Raw genomic sequence first — 24,296 nt, 5'->3', positions numbered from 1 at the left:
CTAATTTTGTGTTCGAGTTGGAGTGCCTGTAGAAACCAGGAGACTGGGAGGGAGAACAGAACACAGGTAACAGTAGAGAAGGAAAATATGGGAGTAGAAAGACTTAAGCAAGAGCCTGGCGGTGGGTGCACTCCTTTAGTCCCAGCACTCAGGAGGCAAAAAGAGATGGATCTCTGTGAGTTCAAGGCCAGCCTGGTCTACAGAGTGAGTTCCAGGACAGCCAAAGCTACACAAGAAACCTGTCTTGAAAAACAAACAAAAAAAGGTTTAAGCCAGGTGGTGGTGGCGCATGCCTTTAATCTCAGCACTTGGGAGGCAGAGGCAGGTGGATCTCTGTGAGTTCGAGGCCAGCCTGGTCTGCAAGAGCTAGTTCCAGGACAGGCTCCAAAGCTACAGAGAAACCCTGTCTCGAAAAACAAAAGCAAAGACAAAACAAAAAAGGTTTAAGCGGGGCATAGATGTATGGATCCTCACATTTTCTTTATGTATGGGAAAGTCAGAAGTCATTCTCAGGCATCATTCCTTGGGAGTTGTCAGCAGTGGCTTTTGTTTTTGAATTAGAGATCCCAGTCTTTTAAAATTAAGATCAAGTTTTTCATTTGTGTGTATGTCTGTTCTGCATATGTGCTTGTGTACAGAGCCTAGAAGAGGTTATTGGATCCCCTGGGGCTAGAGGTGCTGGGACTCAAACCCAGGTCCTCTGGAAGAGCAACTTGTGCTCTAAACATTGCTGTTGAGGCAGAATCTGTCACTGACATAGGGCTTGCCGTTGTGGGGAGGCTAATTGGATGTGGGCTTTAGAGATCCACTGTCTCTTCTCAGCACTCGGTTACGGGTTCGTGTCACCAAGCCTTAGCTAAGTTCTAGGAGTCAACTTAGGTCTGCTTTTATTTTTTTATTTTATTTTTTCAGTTTTTTTGAAGGCAGGGTGGAGGCGGAAGCCTATCAGTTCAGAATTATGAATAATAAAGGGTTATTTAGGGGAAACTTACTGATCACTGTCCTAGATAACAGTCTCTGCACAAATGGGGAACAGGAACAGTCTAGCAGCCAGAAGCAAGAGCTGGAAGCAAGAGAGCGAGCACAAGCTTTACAGCTGCATTTACTGTAACATGGACGGGCCTGGCTTGTTTGTTGTTGGGGTTTTTGTCCTCCCACCAGGTCCCCCACAACTGTTTAGCCCCAAAGAAAATCACACATAGGTCTCCATAAATTATAAGCTGATTGACCCATTAGCTCTAGCCTCTCACTGGCTAACTCTCACATCTTGATTAACCCATTTTTCTGATCTATGTTAGCCATGTGGCTCAGTACCTTTTTTCAGTGGGGCAGATCACATCCTGCTGCTTTGGTGGTCTGGGCAGGAGTGGGAGGAATCAACTTCCTCCTTCCCAGAATTCTCCTGTTCTCATTACATCATTTGTACTTCCAGTCTGGGTTTTCCGGCTATATTTCCTGCCTGGCCAATCAGCGTTTATTTAAAATATAATTGACAGAATACAGACAATTCTCCTGTACCAATTTACAGTATAAGAGACCATGCCTAAGTGTGCTGGCATCTTAAAGACTCTTGACTGAAGGAGTGGAAGGAGCTCCCACAGCAACAGGGTTTCAATGTATAGACCTGGCCAAGCTGGCCTCAAACTCACAGAAATCCACCTGCTTCTGCCTCACAAGTACTGGGATTAAAGGTGTGTGCCACCTTGCCTGGCTACTTTTTTTTAAGTGCAACCTTTGTATTTTTTGAGGGGGACCTATAAATAATTTACAGCTCACAGTGTGATGTTCATTAGACTCTATACTTAAGTATGTATTAGATCCCTACATTTAGAAGGTGATGGTGACAGCAGAATAAAAGTCTCAAGATTTCATAAGTGTATAAATGGAGATTGCTTTCATTTCCCTGCTGCCCAGACCCAAATAAACTATTACAACACTGTTTGGCCAATGGCTCAGGCATATTCCTAGCTAGCTCTTATATCTTAAATTAACACATTTTTATTAATCTATGTATCGCCACAAGGCTGTGGCTTACCAGTAATGTTCTGGCATCTTTCTTCTTCAGCATCTAGATGGTGTCTTTTTGACTCCCCGTTCTTTCTCTCTCTGTCTGTCTCTCTCTGTCTCTCTCTGTCTCTGTCTCTCTCTGTCTCTGTCTCTCTCTCTCTCTGTTCAGATTTCCCATCTGGCTTTACTCCACTTAGCTACTAGCCGAAACAGCTTTTTTTTTTTAATCAACCAATAAAAGCAACACATATACAAAAGGACATCCCACATCGTAAGTGGAAAATATTTTAGTACTGGAATAAGGCCTCCATGAGGGCATGGTTTATTCTGTGTGGATGAAGAACTAATTGAACTGTATGAATGGAAGAAACACGCATATGTTTGAATTAAAAACTGTCAAGTAAATGGTAGAAATCAAGGTGAGATTCATAAGCAAAGAAAAGTCATCATTGAAAAAGAAATTTAACCAGGCAGTGGTGGTACATGCCTTTGTCCCAGCACTTGGGAGGCAGAGCCAGGCAGATCTCTTGAGTTTGAGGCCAGCCTGGTCCACAGAGTGTTGAGTTCCAGGACAGCCAAGGTTATACACACACACACACACACACACACACACACACACAAAGGAAAGGAAACAATTTTAAGAGCTAGAGACACAACACAGTGTCACAGTGTCTGTCTAGCATGTGAGACTCTTAAGTTCAATCCTAGCCAGGAAATAAATAAGAAATAATAAGAAAATTGTGCCAGGGTAGTGGTACATGCCTTTGATCTCAGTACGCAGGAGGTTAAAGGCAGGTGGATCTGGCTAAGTTCCAGGCCAGCGTGATCTACATAACAAGACCCCATCTAAAAGAAAGAAAAAGGTAAAAGGCATTAACTGATTGTAAAGAACTTTGAAGAAGCAGCTTCATTACTAAGTGTGACTTTATGCCGGGACATTTGAGTCAGAATGGATGCACCACTCTTGTATAGCATTTGTGTGTATCAGGAAGAGGGACGCATAACTGAGCAGGTGTTACGCAGGGGAGATTCTCACCCTTTAGGGGAGGACGGTTGTTTCTGGAGACTCACTCCTTATTGTTCTTTTAGTTTCCCGCTAGAACACTTAGAAATAATAGTTTCTCAGGCTAAAACTTTGAGCCTAGCGTGTAAGGCCTACAGTTGGTCCCAGGCCTTCACCCCAGCTGTCACTCTGCTATGCAGTTTGTTTTCTCGTGCCGTTACCAAGTCCTGTAGTTGCAGTTCCTCCCGATCTTTTGGCTCCTCACTTTTCATCTCTAAACTGGTAGTGGAACTTTGGCCTGACACATGCTGAGCAAGTGCTGCTGCTCCGCTGCTGCTCGCCTGCATATGTAAACTTTCAGATTGCAGGAGACCTGCTGCTCTCTCAGCTTCCTCTAATAGGAATGTAACCATAGTATAATTGCCACACCTAAGAATGAACATTTGTCATTTCTCCATTGTCTTTTATTCAGATGGTAGTAGTCGTCTAGAAGAGTTGCCTCTGGTCTTCATTTATTCTGCAGCCAGTCTTTGTGAAAATGATCACAGTTAAACCTGTGTCTTTCCCTAGCTGTTGGGATAAAGGCTAAACTTTTAATATACTCAAAAAGTCCTTTATTTATGATATGGTTCCAGGTGATTAAACAGTTGAACTTATTTTACTGATCTTCAAAACCTTTTTGACTGTCACTTCTAATTTTTGTGTCTCTGGTGGACGCCTTTGATGTCTAATAACTTGTTGTAGGGAGCTGCGGGCAGCATACCCGCCTGGCTCCCGGCTGCCTGGCTAGCTTATGCCCCAAAATAACAACACACAAACTATTCTTTTAAACACTGCTTGGCCCATTTCTATTAATGTGTGTAGCACCCCAAGGTGCACTTACCGGGAAGATTCTAGCCTACATCCATCCTGAGTCGGAGCTTCATCGCGTCTGCTTCTGAGAGGAGCTGCCCTGCATCTGAGCTCACTTCCTCTTCCTCCCAGCATTCTGTTCTGTTTACTCCACCCACCTATGTTCTAACCTATGAGGCCAAGCAGTTTTTTTTTAATTAACCAATAACCTTCCTCCATCAATAACTTTTCCTGATTTATTATTGTTTTGTCAGGGTATTTGTTTAACTTCTTTACCAGACTGTCAGTTTTAAGAGGGTTTATCATGGTCAGCAGTTGGGTCTGACATAGTTGGTATAATAGACACTTATTAAATACCCGTGTTTGGTGTGACCTACTCAACCAAACAGCTTTATTCACTGTGTTGCCATTTGCTTATTTACTTTTCAGCCAAGGGATTCATGTAGCCCTGGCTGGCCTGGACCTCTTTCTATGTAGACCAAGCTGGCCTTGAACTCAACAGCTCTCCCTGTGCCTACCTTCTGATGCTGTGGTTAAAGGCACGTGCCATCATACTAGGCCAGATACCAATTTCTAAAAAAGATTTTATTTATTTATTTTTGAGACAGGGTTTCTCGGTAGCTAAGGAGCCAGTCCTGGAATTCGCTCTGTAGACCAGACTGGCCTCGAACTCAGAGATCCACCTGTCTCTGGTACCTGAGTGCTGGGATTAAAGGCCTGCACCACTACCTTTGCTCAACAAGAGTTAATATATATTTTTTTAAATATTTATTTATTTATTATGTATACAATGTTCTGTCTGTATGTATGCCTGCGGGCCAGGAGAGGGCACCAGACCTCATTGCAGATGGTTGGTGAGCCACCATGTGGTTGCTTGGAATTGAACTCAGGACCTTTGGAAGACCAGGCAATGCTCTTAACCGCTGAGCCATCTCTCCAGCCCCTGAGTTAATATTTTTAAGTTATGTGTGTATTTGTGTTCCTGTGTGAGTAGGTATATGTTGCATGTGGGTCCCTGCAGAGGAGAGGCATCAGTTCCCCTAGAACTGGAGTTAAGGCCGTTGTGAGCTGCCCAGTGTAGATACTGGGAACAGACGCAGGTCTTCTGCGAGAGCAGTCAGTATACATTCTTACCTGATGAGCACTCTTTCCAATCCCTTTGCTACCAATTTGTTATCCCAAACTGGCTCCATTTTCCTCTTGAGGATGTGTTACCTTAAGAAGACCCCTTAATAGGAGATAGACTTGCAAATCAACTGCTCCAGTTGTTGGGGACTGGGAGCTTGTAGCTGGTTGTAGAATACATAGAAGAAAGTTATCTAAGAAAAGGGAGAGATGGGTCTTTTTTTTCCCCCTTCCTTTTCTTTCCCAGTGGTTGTCACTGAGCTGGGCTGTGGGTTGCCATTTAACACTCAGATGGGATTATATGTAATATAATATATGTAAATGTAATTTTATATATATTATATATATTATATATTTATATATTTTATATATATATATATGTTATGTAAGAGGTTATCTTGTGGCCTTTCTGTTAACCACCTGAGTTTTAACCAGCTTTGATAAAACCACCTGAAGAATACCTTTTCACTTACCAGTGTCTAGTCCTCAGAAATAAAGAGTTTTTGGCAGTGTAGGAATTCAGTGAGGCCATTGGGGCAGTGTAACAATTATGCCTTAAATATATCTCACATATTTTATCATATTTAAATATTCCTATGGGACTTGGAATGTGGCTCAGAGATCTGGTTTAATTTCATAATACTGAGGTGGGAGGCCACTTGGCCTTCCTTTCATACTGCTTCTATTTCCTCACAGGCTCTAGTGCTAAAACGAAGTACATCTTCTCTAAAAAGACTTCTTTGATCACACTTGCTGTCTTAGCTATTTTTTCCTGTTGACTCTTGTAACATTTAACATCCTTGCTACTTTGCCCTGTACGTGCTGATGCACCTGCTCCTTTTATGCTCATATCTTCTCTATTCCAGTCCAGGGTAGCTGCTAATAGGCAGCTGCTTACTTAGTTTTTTCTTCCTTTTCTTTCCTTTTTCCTGAGTTTGTTTTAGAAGTTAAGAAGCCTTGAAAAGGCCCCTGCTGGTGACTTTAGGGCTTGCAAAAAATGGACAACAAGGTCTTTGCTGTAAATAAATTTGCATTTAAGTAGAAAAGATGAAAAAATAGCATTTATCAAGTACTTCATTTATCATTTGTAAGGAATTAAAAAACTTTCTATACCAAGGATATAAAGCATGTGCATGAATAAATGAAAAGCTGTGTAAAACACTAGGAGCTCTTCATCCAACAAATACTTACTAGAGGGGTGCGTGTGCCAGCCACACTGTTAGATGCAAAGAATACTCTTAGTTTCCATTGAGCTTACAGGTGTGTGTGTGTGTGTGTGTGTGTGTGTGTGTGTGCGTTTTGTATTAATCTGTTGCTTTCATTGGTTAATTAATAAAGAAACTGCCTAGGCCCATTTGATAGGCCAACCCTTAGGTGGGTGGAATAGACAGAACAGAATGCTGGGAGAAAGAAGCTGAGTCGGGGAGTCGCCATGATTCTCCCACTCCAGACAGACGCAGGTTAAGATCTTTCCTGGTAAGCCAGCTTATGGTGCTACACAGAATATTAGAAATGGGTTAGATCAATATGTAAGAGCTAGCCAATAAGAGGCTGAAACTAATGGGCTAGGCAGTGTTCAAAAGAATACAGTTTCCGTGTAATTATTTTGGGGCATAAGCCATGCAGGCGGCCGGGTGCCGGGGACGCAGCCCTGCCGCTCATATTAGTACATGTGTGTGTGTGTGTGTATGTATGTGTGTGTGTGTGTGTGTATGTATGTGTGTGTGTGTGTTGGGGGGTGCAGGAAATAATGAGGCAATAAGTTTAGGAGCTAAAGAGGTGGCTTAGTGGTTCTGAGCTTTTGTTGCCCTTGCAGAGGACCTGAGTTAAGTTCTTAGGAGCCAACTTAGGTGACTCACAACTGCCTGTAACTTTAACAGCTCCAAGTTATCTAGTGCCCTCTTCTGACCTTCATGGATGTACGGATGCACACATGCCTCAAATAAGAATAATGAAGAAAATAGCGTGAGTTCTGTTTTAAGCATGTGTGTGCGTGCGCACACAAGATTGAACTAAGGCCCTCATACTTGCTAGTCAAAAACTCCACTACTAAGTTTACTGCTCCATTATGGCTGGGAAAACAGAATTTAATAATTGTTATTTTATGAGATAGGGTGTTTATGTAGCCCAGGGTGGCCTTAAAAACTAGGGAGTGAAAGGAATGGCTCAGTGTTTAAGAGCTCTGGCTGCTCTTGCAGAGGGCCCTGGTTCAGTTCCCTCAACTCACATGGTGTGCAACCATCCATAGTCCTGCTCCAGGGTCTGACACCTCTCCTGACCTCCATAAGCACCAGGCACACATATGGTGTACAGACATACATGCAGGAAAAATACTCAGACACAGAAAGCAAATAAATAAATAAGATTTGAAAACCCTCTGTATAGCTGAATCTGTCCTTAGACCTTTATTCCTCTTGCCTTCCCCTCCCAGGTGCTAGGACTGCGTGCATGTGCCATCACATGTGGGAACCCGGTTCTAAGTCCTGGCCTTCATGTAGCCCTCAGTCTAGCAGAGCCAGACAAGTAAGCTCATATGTCCTGTGTAGTATTTACATGCCATAATGGGAGAAGGTGCACAGGTGCTTAGAAGTTAAGGGGTTCTTGGACTTCCAGCCTAAGGCCTCTCATATCTGGAAAAATAAAGTTGTTATTTTGCCTTTTTATGAGAGAAAGAAAGAAAGAAAGAAAGAAAGAAAGGAAGGAAGGAAGGAAGGAAGGAAGGAAGGAAGAAAGAAAGAGGGGAAAAAAAAGGAGGAGCAGCAGCCTTGGGGAACCTGGATGCTTTGGGAAAACATCCACTACCTCCACTGCCGTCAGATTGCTAAGTTAGGGTTCTATGGGGACACGTGTGGTGCAGAGATAGAAGCAGCGAGTTGTTTTGTGAGACTGCACCGCAGGGGTGGGGTCAGGAGGGAAGAATAAGACCAGAGGGTCCCTGGTGTCACTCAGGATTCCTCAAAACATTTTTCCTTCTTTGTTAATTTCAATTTTATAAACTGAGATAGAGTTAGGCTTTGGCACAGGTCTCACTACTCTGGATTTAGTTGATAACTTTGTACATTTCAGCTTACTTCTCTTTGGTGTGAAAATGGTTAATCATTTCAGAAAAATTAAGTGAACTGATACTTTACTAAGACTAAATATCCCCCCTCCCAAGACAGACAGACAAAAGATCTTACGTTCTGTATCATTAGTAAATTATTCTCTGTGGGCCAGACTTCCCAAGATAGTCTTTGGAGTAAAAGTATGTGTCCCATTGGAGGTTTCTGAGGTACGAGACCAGGCTGTGATAAACAGTGCATATTTTCTCTTTCAGAAATTCCTAATACAGAGTCTAGAAGGAGGAGAGTCAAAGCTGACTGAGGGGGCACTCCATCATTTCCTTGTTCAGCCTTTTTAGATGGGGATCTCCCCTGTGTATCCTGGTCAGACTGCCCTCTAACTCTCAGCCTTCATTCCTCTCAAGTGCCAGGATTAGAGGTGTCCCAGCCTGGCCTGAAGGTCTTTATGAAGAATTTAGTACTTTGAAACCCCAGAGAAGATTGTACTATAGTCCTGGTATAACCAAATATGGATTGGCTAATTTATAGGGTTTCTTTAAGCTGGAATTTAATTAGTAACCTTGTATTTTCTTCTTTGTAGAAAGAAATTCAAGCTATGAGTCAGTGCCATCATCCTAATATTGTGTCTTACTACACGTCTTTTGTGGTAAAAGATGAGCTGTGGCTAGTCATGAAGCTGCTAAGTGGAGGTGAGTATACTGTAGTGGAATGCTAAGTCCATGGGTTAAAAATTTAATGCAAATTTCCCAGCACTCAGGAGCAGAGGCAGGCGGATCTCTGAGATCAAGGCCAGCCAGAGTTACTTAGTGAGATCTTGTCTAAAAATAAATAAAATTCTTCTTACTCTGATAGGGTTTTGTTGACATTTTACATTTGAGGGTACTGAGACTGTAGTTCAACTAAACAGATGCTAGTGTGTAGTTGCGGTAGGCTTCACACCTTCTGTTTGGCTGTTCCAGCATCTCTGTTATCTTAGTATAGTTTCCTCCCTTCCTCCCAGGGCATCATCTAATTTTGTCTGTTTATCTAGATTTATTTGATTCTTTCTTTTTGGTGTCATGCCTAATCTGTATATCTATTTTCTAGCATCCTGAGTATTAGATTGAAATTCAACTGGATGGAATTTAGGCTAAGATTTTTATGTCTGTGACATTGTACATTCCATATTGTATCACATCCGTGTGAATGTATCTTTAATAGTAATGTTTGTTTTGTTTGCCTAAGGTTGTTACAGCCCAGTTCTCTATATGAGAAGGATTTTCCCTTGTAGCTAGCAGGGAATCTGTGAGATGAAACTTTGCCACTATTATCGAGGTCCCCATAGGTCATATATTTTATATATTTAGCAATCAGTCCATGTTTAAATGAGTTAATTCATTAGAAAGTTTTATTATTATTATTATTGCATTGTTTCTTTTTTTGTTTTATTCTTAGAGACAGGATTTCTCTGTATATCCCTGGCTGACATCATTTCTTTTGTTAAATATAAAATAAGAGGAATCTTGCCCTATTAACTGGGGCTCTTTAATCTGTATTGTAGTTTCCATTAAAAAGTCTGAGGGCAGGTGAGATGGCCCATCTGACCAAAAAACAAAAAACAAAACAAAAAGAACCACTTTCTGTAAAGGGCAAGCCTCGTGCCTGCTCGACTCTGGGACCCATGTGACAGTAGGACAGGAGGACTGCTCCCCACGGCCGTCCTCTGAGCACATGTGCGCTGGAGAACTCGTGCTTGCCCCAGTAACAAATGCACATTGAAATACATATAAAGGATTGAGCTGGGTGAGGGTGGCGCACACCTTTAATCCCAGCACTCTGGAGGCAGAAGCAGATGGATCTTTGTGAATTTGAGGCCAGCCTGGTCTACAGAGCTAGTTTTAAGATATCTCGGGCTACACAGAGAAATCGTCTTGAAAAACAAAAACCAAAAAACCCACTCCAAAACAAAACAAACAAACAAGCAAAAAACAACAAAATTGATTGTTGGCCTGGAGAAAGATTAGTTAGTAGTTAAGAAAATTGTTGTTCTTGCAAAGGACTGATTTCCATTTCCTGTACCCACAGAATGGCTTATAATCATCTGTAACTCCAGTTCCCCAGAATCTGATGCTTTCTGATCTCTGGGGGTACTGGGCACATACATGGCACGCATATATAAATATATGCGCTCAAAGTACTCATACACATAAAATAAATCTGAATTAATTTTAAAAAATTTATTGTTGAGCTGAATATAATCCTATATCAGGCCTATAATCCCAGCACATAGGAGGCTAAGGCAGGAAGATTGCAAGTTTGGGGGCCAGTTTAGACTGTATATAGCTGGTTCCTTGCTGTTTGATTCTAGATTTTTTTCCTATGTGTGTGCATTCATGCATGTGTGTTCGAATGTGTATTTGTATACGCACAGGTGTAGGGGTAGCCCTAGCCAATCACCTTGCTTAAAGGGTGGGGTCGCCTTATCTTTTTATATTGCACAGTTGTTTATTCTCTCAGTCTTCAAGTTAGATAGGTATTAAAAATTATATGTTTGTCATATTTATTTTTAGGTTAATCAGGTTTTTTAGATACATAGAGATTATATTTAGTATAGATAGTATAATCTTCAGCCTCTTCAAAGAGCTGTAAAAAAATGGCCTTTAATCTAACCTAAAATTCCGTGCCAACAAGACACAATCACTCCTGACAACACCACTCTACTCCCCAAAAAACGTTAAACACCAAAGACACTACACTGGGAGTTTATCTTCTTGGCAAAACTGGCCTTTGAGTAAAAAAAGCCCATACCTCAACTACTGACAAAGATACAAAGTATCCTTAAGTGGATAAAACAGGATGGTCTTATCTTGCCAAGACAGGGTAGGATAGTTCTAAAAAAGTTTCTTGCCTTTAAAAATGGTATGTCAGTTATGTTAGGCCTTAGCCAAAGTTGGTTGACTCAACATTACAAACGAGACTTTGGGTGATTGCCCAGGTAGTCAGTTGTCTCTGTCATTTGTTGCACATTTTGGATATCTCTCGTTTGTTAAATAATATTAATTCCCTTCTCAGATCTTTAACAGAGTTAAAGATTAGATAATTGTAGTTACTCTCTACATTATTTAGACTCCTTAAAATAAAATGTTTAGTGTATTTATTATTTGTTCCTATTGTATATAGTTGTATTTGGTTTGGCTGTATCTTATTTAGACAAAAGGGGGAGATGTAGGGGTAGCCCCAGCCAATCACCTTGCTTAAAGGGCGGGGTTGCCTGAGGATATTTTTTACTAATAAATATTGCTGGTGTGCTCTCCCCCGGCCCTTCTGCTTTCCTGTTCTCCGCTGAAACCACGCGTTCTGTGAGTATTTCCCTAATTAAAGCTAAAAATATTCTTATAATTCCTGTCTGCCTTCATTTACGCCGATACACACAGGCATGTTTGTTTTTGTGTGTTTTGTTCATATGTGTGCAGTTGAGTGCATGTGTAGGCAAGAAGACAATTTTAATTTTTATTCCTTAGATGTTCTCCACTTTCCTTGGTTTGAGACAGGGTCTTTCAGTGCCCTGGTCTTTGCCAAGTGATCTAAGATGGCTGGTCAGCACACCCCAGGGTTCTGTTTATATCCATCTATCCAGTGCTGGGGTCACAAGACCAAGTCACCACATACAGCTTTTTGCCCCCCAGATGGTTTCTGGGAACTGAACTTAGGTCTTACTGCTTGATTTTTACCGACTGAGCTGTCTCCCCAGCTGTATTCTTTTCTTCCCATATCTAGAGTCAGCCAGTCTTCTAATGAGTGAAGACTGGCATTATAAAGCATAACTTAGATATGTGGCTTGTCCATTGCTGTGGCCTCAGTGCTTTTACAACTTGCAATATTATATGTTACAAGTAAATCTTAATTTCACATCAGTATTTCTTGTTTGAACATAATATAAATTTATAAAGCTTTTTTTATCGACTCCCACCCCTATAAAACTATTAAAGTATTATATACTTGAATCTGTTTTCTCTTGCACAGAATATTTTAATTTTAATATTAGAATAATTATATATTTTTCTTGTAACCTATATATAATATACACAAATACATGGACATTTGGCATGTGTGGATTTATTTTTTTTTTCTTTTCGAGACAGGGTTTCTCTGTGAGGCCCTGGTTGTCCTGAAACTCGCTCTGTAGACCAGGCTCTCTTTGAACTCAGATCCACCTACCTCTGTTTCCTGAGTCCTGGGATTACAACTGCCTGGCTGATTGAACATTTTTATGGTTATCTGAAGACACATGATATATATAGTAATACATCTCCTCTTCCCTTTTTGGTAAGGCTTCGGTTTGAATGTGTAGCAAGATTGATAGGACTTGTGAGTGATGGAGCCACTCAGCCTTTCTGTTCTATGTTGCTTGGTTTCTGTGTGCATTTGCTTTTTGTAAGGAAGTGTGATTGCCCATTTTATAGTGTACAGTTAGAGAAGGAACAATGCACATTTATTTAGTGTGCAGTAATGCTTCCTCAGAGAGACAGACTGTAGAATAAAATGCACCTTTCTCTGTAGTCGTTGCATGTCACTAGGAAAGAGTGTCCACTCTGAACTGTACCTGCTTGCTGAATGAGATGAGAATGCCTTTCTGCGTTCCAGGGTGTTGATGAGGTGACACAGATCACACAAGAGAAGCACCTGCCTCCGTCTCTCATGTAGGAGGTGCACAGAGCGAGCTCAGTTGTGTAGGAGTCTTCCCTTGCTACCTGGGGCTTCCAGTGTAGCCAGAGTCACCCCTTTGTGTTAATCCACCGTGACACACTGGAGACACGGATTGCTTTGTTAAAGGCCCGCTTCTTGTGATAGTCACTAACACCAACCACCTTTCAAGATGTATTTTAGAACCATTCTCATCTTTGTCATATTCTAAGAGAGAAAAATATGGATAATCCCTTGAGCTAAGCAGGACCCAGCAGAATATCTATTTAGTAGTGATGAGCTTTGCAAGTTTAATCAGTAGTAGTGAATTTTTAGGTTTTTTTTTTTTTTTTTTTTTTTTTTTTTTTTGGCATCTATTAGCTTATAATGGAATAATGAACTAAACAAAATTTGGGCCCTCTGAAACCTCAATGGCTCAGAAAAATGTTATTAGTGGCAGTAGTCATTAAGGCTTGGGGACACAGTTCAGTGTTGGAATGCTTCTCTAGCATGGGTAAGGCCCTGACTCAGTCCTCAACCCTGTAAGAAAAAGAGAATGAATAATAGCTAAATTTTTATGTAAACTTATTCTTGTTTTTTAAAAGAATCTTTTCATAAAAGCAAAGTTAGGAAAGTAACATAAATCAATTCATTTGATTAATTAACAGGACTCTTAAATTAGCAGTTGCTTTACTTTGCCCATATAATTATTTTTTTACATATCTTTAAAATTTTTTATTTTTATTAGATGTATTTATGTGTATGTTGTATACTATGAGTATGCGGTGCCCACAGAAGTCAGAAGAGGGCATGAGAGCCCCTGGCACTAGAGTTAAGGACAGCTGTGAACCAGCATGTGGGTGCTGGGAACTGAAGTGAGGTTCTTTGCCAGAGCAACAGGGCTTCTTGGCTACTGAGCCATCTCTTGTCAACATCGTTTTCATAACTAGCAGTGATTTTCTTAGATGATTAGGGTTTTGCATTGCTGTAGGGTTTTTTTTTTTAATTTATTTTTTACTCTTTGGGGGCCCACCACCCAGCTCCAAATAAATACAGGGAGACTTATTCTTATTTATGAATGCCTGACCTTAGCTTGGCATATTTCTAGCCAGCTTTTCTTCGGTTATCCCGTGTACCTTTTGCCTGTGGGCTTTTACCTTTCTATGTATCTTTCTTTCCTCCTTATTCCATGGCTGGCTGTGTGGCCGGCCCCTGGCGTCCTCTTCTTCTTTTTCTCGCTCTTCCTCCTCCTCTTCTAGATTTCTTCTTTTCTCTCATAATGCCAGCCGGGCCTCTCCTTTCTCCTGCCTAGTAGCTATTGGCCATTCTGCTCTTTATTAGAGGCAGGCAAAGTAACACAGGTTTACAGAGTTAAATAAATGCAGCATAAACGAATCTAACACGTTTTAGACTACTATTCCATAACACACCGCTGTTTGGTATATATCATTCTGTGTCCAGACTGATGGTACAGAGATTATTTTGGGGGAATAGAAGAACTATGTTTTTAACTTTTTGCTTTGTTATAAAATTTGTACTATAATCTCATTTTTCAGTATTTTATTTACTTTATTCTAGAAAATGCTTGAATTTTATTTATTTTTTTTCTTTTAAAATTTCTTTTGGAGACAGGTTTTCATATAGTATAAGGCTGGCCTCTTCAAAACTTGCTGTGTATTGAGGATGACCTTGAACCCTATTCGTTTAGTCTGTACCTCCTGAATACTAGGGTTGCAGGGATCACCATATTGGTTTATGCAGTGCTGGGAATCAAAGCCAGCCTCGCCTGCTAGATGAGCACTTTGTCAGCTGAGCTGCGCCCCAGCCTGTAGTGCCTGGGATTTGATAGCACCTGTCCTCGAAGTAGTAGATTGGTAAATGTCTAAAATACAGCTTCTTGGGCTCATAGTTATGTAATGATAGTTTATAGGTTCTGGGGGTGTCCACTTTTCCCTCCCTCCCTCCCTTCCTTCCTCCCTCCCTTTCTTTGCTAGCTCACATTTTAAAATTCAAAAACTGAGTTTTCCCTGTACAGTATTTCTTGCAGACTGTGGTTAAGGACATAATACAGTATACACTCCTGCAACTGTCTCCAAAATCCGTATTTTTCTTTAGTAAACTGGGTTAATTGGGCTGTCCAGTGATAATCATTAGTCTCTTTCTGCTTAGAATGTTTTACCTTCACCTTTCTTTTAGTTGACATGAAAATTTCTATGTAACTTCAATGTTTGAGAAGATTCTAAGCATTACCACTGAATTAAACGCTACAGTGTTGAGTAAATCAAGTGGCTGAGCTCTCTGTTGTGTATGTGCTTGTGAGTTTTCATGTCAGCCGGATACAAGATAGCATCATCTGGTAGAAAGGAATCTTAATCCAGAAAATGCTTCCATAGGACTGCCCTGCCGGCAAGTCTGTGCTGCATTTCCCTGATTAATGATTGCTGTGATAGGGTCCAGCTCATGTGGGTGGTGCTGCTTCTGTGGGTACTATGAGAAGGCACCCTCCACGGCCTCTGTATCAGCTCCTGCCTCCAGCTTTCTCCCGTTTGAGATCTGCCCTGACTTCCACAGCTGTGGCTGTGACTTGGAAGTTGTAAGCTGAAATACCCTTTCCTGCCCAAGTTGTCAGTGTTTAGCACAGCAGTAGAAACCCTAACCCAGAAGTAGTTCCTTCAGCAAACATGTTCTCTCTCTCTCTCTCTCTCTCTCTCTCTCTCTCTCTCTCTCTCTCTCTCTCTCTCTCTCTCTCTCTCTCTCTGTCTCTCTCTCTGTCTCTCTCTCTCTCTTTCTCTTTCTCTGTCTCTCTCTCTGTCTGTCTCTGTCTCTGTCTCTCTCTCTCTCTCTCTGTGTGTGTGTGTGTGTGCGTGCGTTGTATGTAGCTCTGGCTGTCTTGGAGCTCTTGTAGACCAGGCTGGCCTGCTTGAACTCACAAAGATCTGTCTTCCTCTGCCTCCCAAGTGCTGGTATTAAAGACATGTGCCATCATTCCTGGCTTATATCTTATTTTGTAATAATTTCTAGATGTCAATGTAATAGGATTTAATTTTAGTTTCATTTAATTTTTCTTTTGTTGTTTGATGTTTTGAGAAAGAATCTCATTGGCTGGGTTGAGCTGGAACTCAGTGTATAGTTCAGTCTGGCCTTGACCTTAGGACAGTCCTACCTGAGCCCTTGAGTGATAGAAATGCAGCTTGGGCATATTTGTTAAATGAACAAATTCTGTTGATTTAAAGTTCTATTAGATCCCTCTCCCCCATTTCCAGTCTTTAAAATTTTTAAAATTCTTAAAGCTTTAAACATGGCATTTTATTTTCTCACTAAATAGTTCTTGTGGCCTTTTTCCTAAGAGTGAACATGTGGTCTCATTGATTCAGTCACTTTTCTTCAGAGCTTTATATATGACTGATAAACTCGTCAGAACTGAACTTCTCCCTAGGCCATCTCGATTACAAGTTTGTAAATCCCAATATCAAGGAAGGCAAAATCCTGTAATGTGTGTGAGTATTGCGTGAGTTAGGAACCTTTCTAGCTCCTTAGCTCAAGAGAATAAAATGCCTGTCTCCTGAGTGGTGGTGGACTGGCTTCCAGGGGGAGAGTTAAGAGACTCGTCCTTGCAGGCAGTTCTCTTGTCTTCATCCCTTTCTTCTCTCTCCCTTCTCTTCTCCTTGTATGGTATTGGTGCTGGAACTCCAAGTAGGGATTTTATTTTTTCTTTCAAGGCTGGCTCACACTTTGTTGCTCTGACCTGGAACTCACTGTGTAGACCTCAAACTCAGTGATTCACCTGTCTCTGCCTCTGAAGACAGTTGGGGAATAACTTCTGTATCTCTTCTGTAGGCAGTGAAGTTCAGATTTTTGTAGTGTGCTTTCTTTTGAGAATATCATTACCATCTTCTGTTCTCTCTTATGTTTTTCCTTATTTAGGCTTAAGGTGTCTTTCTTAGTCAGTTGCCACTGCTGGGCCAGACTTGATTCTGCACAAGCTGTTCTATCACAATGGCGTCTGTGGGCTATTCTTGAGGCTTTAAAGCCTTCCAGCAGTTCTGTAACACAGGATATGGCTGTCAGTTCTTTCCTTAGGCACTTGGGCTCTATTATTGTTGTTATTGTTATTATTACTATTAGATCAAGCTTATTGAGTCATTGAATTATTTTGGAGGGTTTGAGGTTGTGTTTAATGGCAGTCCAGGCTGGCCTTGAGTGTTCTGTGTAATTGAGAATGACCTTCAACTCCCAATCCTTCTGCTTTCATTTTGCAAGTGCTAGTATTTATATAAATATATACCTCACCTGATTTAAGTCATTGGCTCTTAAATGGGAGCTAAAAGAAGCTTGTGTTGAATTGCGTTGTAAGGAGGCTGCTAGCTAGTTCTTGGCTGCTTAGCCCTGAAATAATCACACAGAAACTGTATTAATTAAATCACTGCTTGGCCCATTAGCTCTAGCTTCTTATTGCCTAACTCTTACATATTAATTTAACCCACTTGTATTAATCTGCTTATCACCATGTGGCAGTGGTTTACTGGCTAAAGTTTCAGTGTCTCTGGCAAGGCTACATGGCTACATGGCTTCTCCCTCTTTTGCCTCCTTTCTCCCAGCATTCAGTTTAGTGTTCCCTGCCTAGCTAAGTTCTGCTCTGCTATAGGTCCAAAGCAGTTTCTTTATTAATCAGTGATATTCACAGCATGCAGAAGGGGAATCCCACATCAGTGCTGTTTTTTTTGGGGGGGGGAGAGGGAATTGAGGCTAGGGTACTCTGCCTCTGAGGTGTACCTCCAGCCTCCTAGACTACCATTTCTTATGATTTTGGAATTAACTTTCTCAAGTAAGTCAATTAAGAGTCTGCAGTATTTTCAGTGGACTGAGTGGTTTTATTTTCTTGAAAAAAGAGAGTGTAAGTGGTAAACAGTGCATGTAGAGAGGGCGGCAGAGTCAGCTCCATGCATTTTTGTGAGTCTCTGTCAAAAGTTTTTGGGTATGAGTAGTTTTGATTTTCAGTGTTCTGTGGTTTTAACTGATGTGTAAGAGTTCATTCCTCTTGCCCCCTTGTTTGGTAGGTGCAGCATCTTGCATGCTGAGAGGAACTGGATTGATGAGACATTTGGGCTAAGGGAAAACTGATACTGCGTTATTACCATGTTTATCTTTGCCTTATCTGTTTTATTTATGTATTTGTTATCCTAGAATTAAGCCTTTAAGTTAACTTGATTACTGTATTAGTCTGGGTTATCTAGAGCAACAGACTCTTAAGAGAATGAATCTCTCTATAAAAAGGGGATTTATTAGAATAAGTTACAGGCTGTTGGTGTAGGAGGTCCTTCTGTTTGTGTGTTGCTTTCATTGGTTAATGAATAAAGAAACTGCCTTGGCCTAGTTGATAGGGCAGAACTTAGGTATGTGGGGAAGACAGAACTGAATGCTGGGAGGAAGAGAGGCAGAGGAGGCGAGGGACGTCATGGAGCCACCAGAGACAGACATGCCAAATCTTTCCTGGTAGGCCATGAACTTGTGGTGATATACAGATTAATAGAAATGGGTTAAATCAAGATGTGAGAGTTAGCTGATAAGAGGCTAGAGATAATGGGCCAAGCAGTGTTTTAATTAATACAATTTCTGTATGGTTATTTTGGGGTTAAGCTAGCCGGGCAGCCGGGATGAACAAGCGGGTCCTCTCTCTGCAACAGACTGTGGTCTAGGTAATCCAACAATGGCTGCCTATGAACAGAAGATCCTAGAATACAGTAGTAGTTGTTCAGTCCACAAAACTGGATGTCTCAGCTGGTCCTCAGTATATGCCAGAGTTCCAAAGTAGGCTTTGATGCTAGTGAAGAAATGGGTTTGCTAACAGTGGCAAGTACAAGCAGACAAAGTGAAACTTCCTTCTTCCATGTCCTTAATAGGTTTCCAGCAGAAGGTGTGGCCCAGGTTAGAATGTGTCTTCCGAACTCAAAGAGCTGGATTAGAAGTAGTTCTTCCTACTTCAAATTAAGCAAAATCCCTTACAAGTGTACCCCTGCATTTTTTGATTTTAGTTAATTCTAGATATAGTCAAGTTGACAACCAAGACTAACATCACAGTGACAAATGTGATTTTTACTTTCCACATATGTCTTTATTGATTAGACCCATAGTTCAGTTGTATTTTTACATTTTTAGTTGTAAAATACTGCACAGTCTAGTCTGGGTTGACAACTGTTTTGGTTTGTGGTATCTTATATTAGAGTGTTATTGATTGATTTGGTTTCCCCAGGCCTTCTTCAGAGTTGATCAGAATCCTGCATTAACCCTTCTAAGTGTCTGAGAGAGCTTAAGGACACACTGGTGTAACACACCACTTGGGTATTAATTACTTTCTGTTTTAGGTTGCAATTTAGAATTTGAAGCATCTGTATTTCCTCGTATTTGCTGCTTTATCCTTTTTCACATAACTTATGTAAATGTTCTAATGTGCTTTGATTCTAAACTAGATCTGAATAATGGGATGAGTTAAAATTTTTACTGGATTATGTTTCCTGTTTTCAGGTTCTGTTCTGGATATTATTAAGCATATTGTGGCAAAAGGGGAGCATAAAAGTGGAGTCCTAGATGAGCCAACCATTGCTACAATCCTTCGAGAAGTCCTGGAGGGATTGGAATACCTGCATAAGAATGGGCAGATTCACAGGTTTGTGCAGGGCTACACCTGTCTCCTTCCCAGGGTGTGTTGACTGTACTTGTGCCTCTTTGAGAGACAGTATCTTTACTTTATGAATTTGTTTTATTTCTGAGCCCTGTGCTTTATGTATTAATAGTTTCAGTTTGTTTTGCTGATTATAGTTTGAATTATACAACACATAAGTAATAAAAAAGTAATAAATTTAATAAAACGAAAAACAAAATGTAACCCCTGCATGGTGGTGCATGCCTTTAATACCCGCTCTCAGGAAGCAGAGGCAGGCTTGATGCTCCATAGCAGACTTGGGGGCAACCAGGGTTGCATGGTAAGCAAACAAATGTGGAAAGTGTTTTAGTAAAATTGGTAAATAAAAACACAGATCAGTTTTATTTTTTCCGAGAAGATAATCACTGGTAATATTTGGAATATTTCCTTCCATTTTCTTTTCTGTTTCCTAAAGTACTTAAGGTAATGGTACTTATATAATTTTGTCTCTCATTTTTGGGGTGCTAGGGATTGAATTGAGGCTCTTGTGCATGCTAGACAATGTTCTACCACACAGCTATATATTCCTAACCTTTAAAAATCAAAATAACAACAAAACATCAGCTTTTAAAAGTCTTGCTAACATGGGGGCTGGAGAGATGGCTTAGCAGTTAAGAGCACTGGCTGCTCTTCCAGAGGACCTGGGTTCAGTTCCCAGTACACACATGGCAACTCACAATTGTCTGTGACTCCAGTTCCAGGGTTCTGATACCTTCACACCCATGTACATTAAATAAAGTTAAAAAAAAATAAATTAAAACAACAACAACAACCAAATAAAAGCCTAGGCTGCCTTTAATTCCTAATCCTCTTGCCTCACCCTTCCAAGCCCTGGGATTATTGGTATATGCCACTATGTCCACACTGTCTATTGCTTTTATTTTATTTTATATCTTAATTGGTTTTCTAAATTACTGCAAAGTTCTTTTCTTTAATATTTATTTATTTATTTATTTATTTATTTATTTATTTATTTATTTATTTATTTATTTATTATGCAGATGGTTGTGAGCCACCATGTGGTTGCTAGGAATTGAACTCAGGATGTTTGGAAGAGCAGGCAATGCTCCTAACTGCTGAGCCATCTCACCAACCCCAGCAAAGTTCTTTGTTAAATACTACTTTTTAATTAGAGCTTTAAGCTTTTCCTTTTTCCATAATCAGCAGTCTGGACCTAGTACTGCCACCTGAGAACTGAGTGATAGACACTGTATGTAGACATATATTTGTGTAAGCCCCCTTTCCAGACTCCTTGTAGGGGCTGCCATCTGGTCCAGTGGAGTTGCTATTGCCACAGGAAATGCTTTTTCCTTAAGCTATCTTTTGCAGCTGTATAGGGAGTTGACTCCTTTGGGTCCTGTGGAGGATTGGAATTTTGAGGTAGCACATTGAGGATTTGTATAAAAGATGCTTCTTGCCGGGTGGTGGTGGTGCATGTCTTTAATCCCACCACTCTAGAGGCAGAGGCAGGCGGATCTCTGTGAGTTCGAGGCCAGCCTGGTCTACAAGAGCTAATTTCAGGACAGGCACCAAAAACTACAGAGAAATCCTGTCTTGAACACCCCCCCCCCCCAAAAAAAAAGATGCTTTTTGAAGTTTCCTCCTGTTTTTGTATAATTTTTATCTTCCTCAGAGTAAATTAATAGATAAAGTCATAATTTTATTGGAATATATGTGTGTGTTTAAGTAAATAACTTTGTAATCATAAATGCTATGTGTTTCCTAATTTGTATCAGGGAATATCCAGCCATCTTGAATTCAGATATCAGAGAAAAGCATCAGAAATAGTAAAAAACAAGATATTTTACCATTTTGGAACAGTTGAGATCATTTGGAAAAATCAGTCTTTTGTTTTTGTTTAGTTTATTATAGTTTTATCCATGTATGTGATACTGCTTTGATACTATTCCTGCTCCATTATCCTCTCCCTCCCTTCCACTTGACTGCTTTTCCCCCCACAAGCCCCCCTCCTGCTTCCATGTCTGTTTTGAGTGTGCACATTTAATTAGTCTTGCTTGCTTGAGCAGTTACAGGGTTATTTACTTCTGGGAGGGCAGTTACCAGTGGCTATACCACTCAGGAATGCTCCTCTCCCTGGAATCATTAATTGCTTATAGCCCTTCTGGGAGGAGTGAGGCCTTATCAGCCCCTCTGCTACCTTGATGGAATGTTGTTGATGGGGGACTTTGTCTGACAGCACTCTGGCTCTTACCCTTTCTGCCTCCTCTTCTTGACTCTTCCCTGAGTCTTGGAGATGATGATATGGACATCCCCTTTAGGGCTGAACTTCGCCATTGATTCTCAGCCTTCTGACCACTTAGGAGTCTCTGTATTATAACAGTAATCCACTGTAGCCAGAAGCTGCTCTGACCAGCACCAATCTGTGGGTATAAATAGAAACATTTAGAAGGCAGTTTGATAGTGTGCCCATATAAGAAAGTAAGATTCCTATTTAGGGACTATGACTGAACCATGAGCTTTTGACCAGGTTTATGGTACCAGGCATGAATTCCTGCCGTGGAGAGGATATCAATTCCAGTCAGATAGTGTCTGGTTACTCTCACTGCAGGTATGCCATTATTGACCAGTTGACGTATCTTTGCCTGGCAGGTTGGTATTGGAGCTGAAAGAGTTCATAGCTTAGTAATGCTGTTGTTTTTTATTTATTTTTTCTGTGTTTTAGTTTGCTTTCTGTTACAATGATAAATACTGTGACCAAAAGCAGCTCAGAGCGTGGTGGGGTTTATTTGACTTACAGGTCAATGCAGAAATTTTAAATAGTGGGAGAACACTACTTACTGGCATTTCTATACAGCTCAGCCACATGCCTACCGATGGGCCCTCCTATACTATATCAGTTAGCAAGTCATAAAATAAATTCCTCACAGACATGGCCAGGCCATTCTGGGGTTGAGGTCCTTTTTCAGTTGACTTTAGTTTGTGTCAGGTTGACTCCTGAAGCCAACCGTGCCATTCTCAGCAGCCTGCAGTTCTGTGGCTTCCCCTCTGGTCCAGCTTGGTTACTCTATGTCCTGCAATCAAAGTGTGTAACGTCTTCAACAGTAGGGTGTTTAAAAGATTTATTTTTATTTTACGTGTATGTATGAGCGTCTGCACTATGTTTGTACACTGTGCGCCTGCCTGGTATATGAAGAGAGTGTCATATTCCCTGGAACTGAGTTATAAGTACTTGATTGTGGGTGTTAGTGATCACACTTGGGCCTTCTGCCAAGAGCAGGAAGATGACTCTTACCCATTGAGTCATCTCTCCAGGCCTTTGTCTTCATTGTTGAAAACTGTTCTGCATACTATAGAATTCTTGGATTACAATTTTTTGTTCGTTTTTTGCTTTTTTAATTTAGTACTTTCAGTGTGTCTCATTAACCTGAGGCCACCGTTGTGCCAGTGTTAAGGCAATGTTAGCTGTGTAACTCCTATGCCCCTGCATGAGTTATTTTTTTCTTGCTGCTTTCAGCATATTCTCCTCCTTTGGGTTTGAGTTTTAACAGTTTTACTGTATTGCTGTTGGAGATACACATCATTTTCTATGTGTGATTTCTTCCTTCTGTTTTGAATATGTAGATTAACTTTTTTCCTTTTCTATTTCCTTCTATTGGCTGTCATTTCATGTTTGTTGAAATGCTTTTTTCTCAGATTTCTGAAGGCACTACTGATTTTTCTTATCTTTCCTTTAGACTGATAGTTCTGTCTTGAAATTTATGATCTGGCATCATAAATCTGCTTCTAGTAAAATGAAGCCTTCTGGTAGAATATTCAGTAATCCTTCCTTCTTTTCTCCCTCGTTTCCCCCTTCACTTGCCTGCCCTCTTATACTTACCTCCCTTCCTTCTCTCCTTACCTTTCTTCAGGTGTGCTTACATTCTTTTTATTTGAAGTCTGATGAATGGCTGGAGGTCATACTCAAGTGGCAGTAGCCTCTGGGGCTTCTCTGCTTCCTGTGGATGCTAGAATGCATCTTTTCAGAGCCTGTGGCGCAGGCCAGCACTTTCTGACCAAGCCTCCTTTGCCCAGTTGGCAGGAGTGTAGCACAGCCAAGGTCTAGACTTTGTGTCCATTGAGCAAGTGTGTGTCTTCAGTGTCTATTTTTTAAAGTTGGACTGCAACCACAGGTGGTAGAGTCAGTGCTTATCCTTTCCTGATGGCCAGCCCTCTCAGAAGGTGGCTTCTGTTAATAGTGTCACTGTGTGTAGGAGCTGCCCATCACTTCTAATCAGATGGGGCTGAATATCTCTGGCTGGAGGTGTGTTGCTCAATGTGATGTAGACCACACAAAGTGGTTCTTGCTCCAAAGAGGCTAAGAAACTGTTTATTTTACTGGAGCTAAATGTAAGTGTCCATGGCCCGGGAACACAGAAATAGGTCACTTCAAATTCCATGTTCCAGTGAGGCAGCAATTTCATAGAAACAAAGGAGGTCATAAATCAAGACACTGGAAATATCAGGTAGGTGATCACAGCAGGATGTGACCTGCCAGCTGAAAAACGTACTGAGCCATATGGCAAAAATAAGCTCCAAGAGCTAATATAAGTAGCCTGAGCTAATGGGCCAATCAGCTTTATAACTTATAGAGATCTCTGTGTGATTTTCTTTGGGACTTGCCGGCTGTAGGGTACCGGGTGGGACAGAAACCCCAACAAGCAGACCCCTTGTGTTACATTTGAGGAATTTTTTTTTTTTTTTTTGCATTGAGACAGGGTGCCAGTATGCAGCCCTGACTGGCCTCGAGCTTGTTATATAGAGCAGGCTAGCTTTTGAACTCATAGAGATCTACCTGCCTTTACTTCCTGATGACTTGGATCAAAGATTTGTACCCCCATGTTCAGGCTGACGAAAGGGTTTTGTGGCTAAAGAACATTTTGGTGAT

The 24,296-nt window shown here is 40.9% G+C and overlaps 1 protein-coding gene across 1 annotated transcript in view; it reads left to right on the top strand.

Annotated features, from left to right (window-relative positions):
• The window catches only part of Oxsr1 (oxidative stress responsive kinase 1), a 105,051-nt gene that overhangs the window by 28,453 nt on the left and 52,302 nt on the right, over positions 1–24,296 (top strand). Inside the window, exons 3-4 of the mRNA XM_057767492.1 lie at positions 8,630–8,738; positions 19,234–19,375. Coding sequence (XP_057623475.1) covers positions 8,630–8,738; positions 19,234–19,375 — 251 coding nt within the window. The remainder of the gene's footprint in view (positions 1–8,629; positions 8,739–19,233; positions 19,376–24,296) is intronic.

This window comes from Chionomys nivalis, chromosome 4 (genome assembly GCF_950005125.1).
Source record: "Chionomys nivalis chromosome 4, mChiNiv1.1, whole genome shotgun sequence".
NCBI lineage: Eukaryota > Metazoa > Chordata > Mammalia > Rodentia > Cricetidae > Chionomys > Chionomys nivalis.
This window is presented reverse-complemented; position numbering and strand designations above follow the sequence as displayed.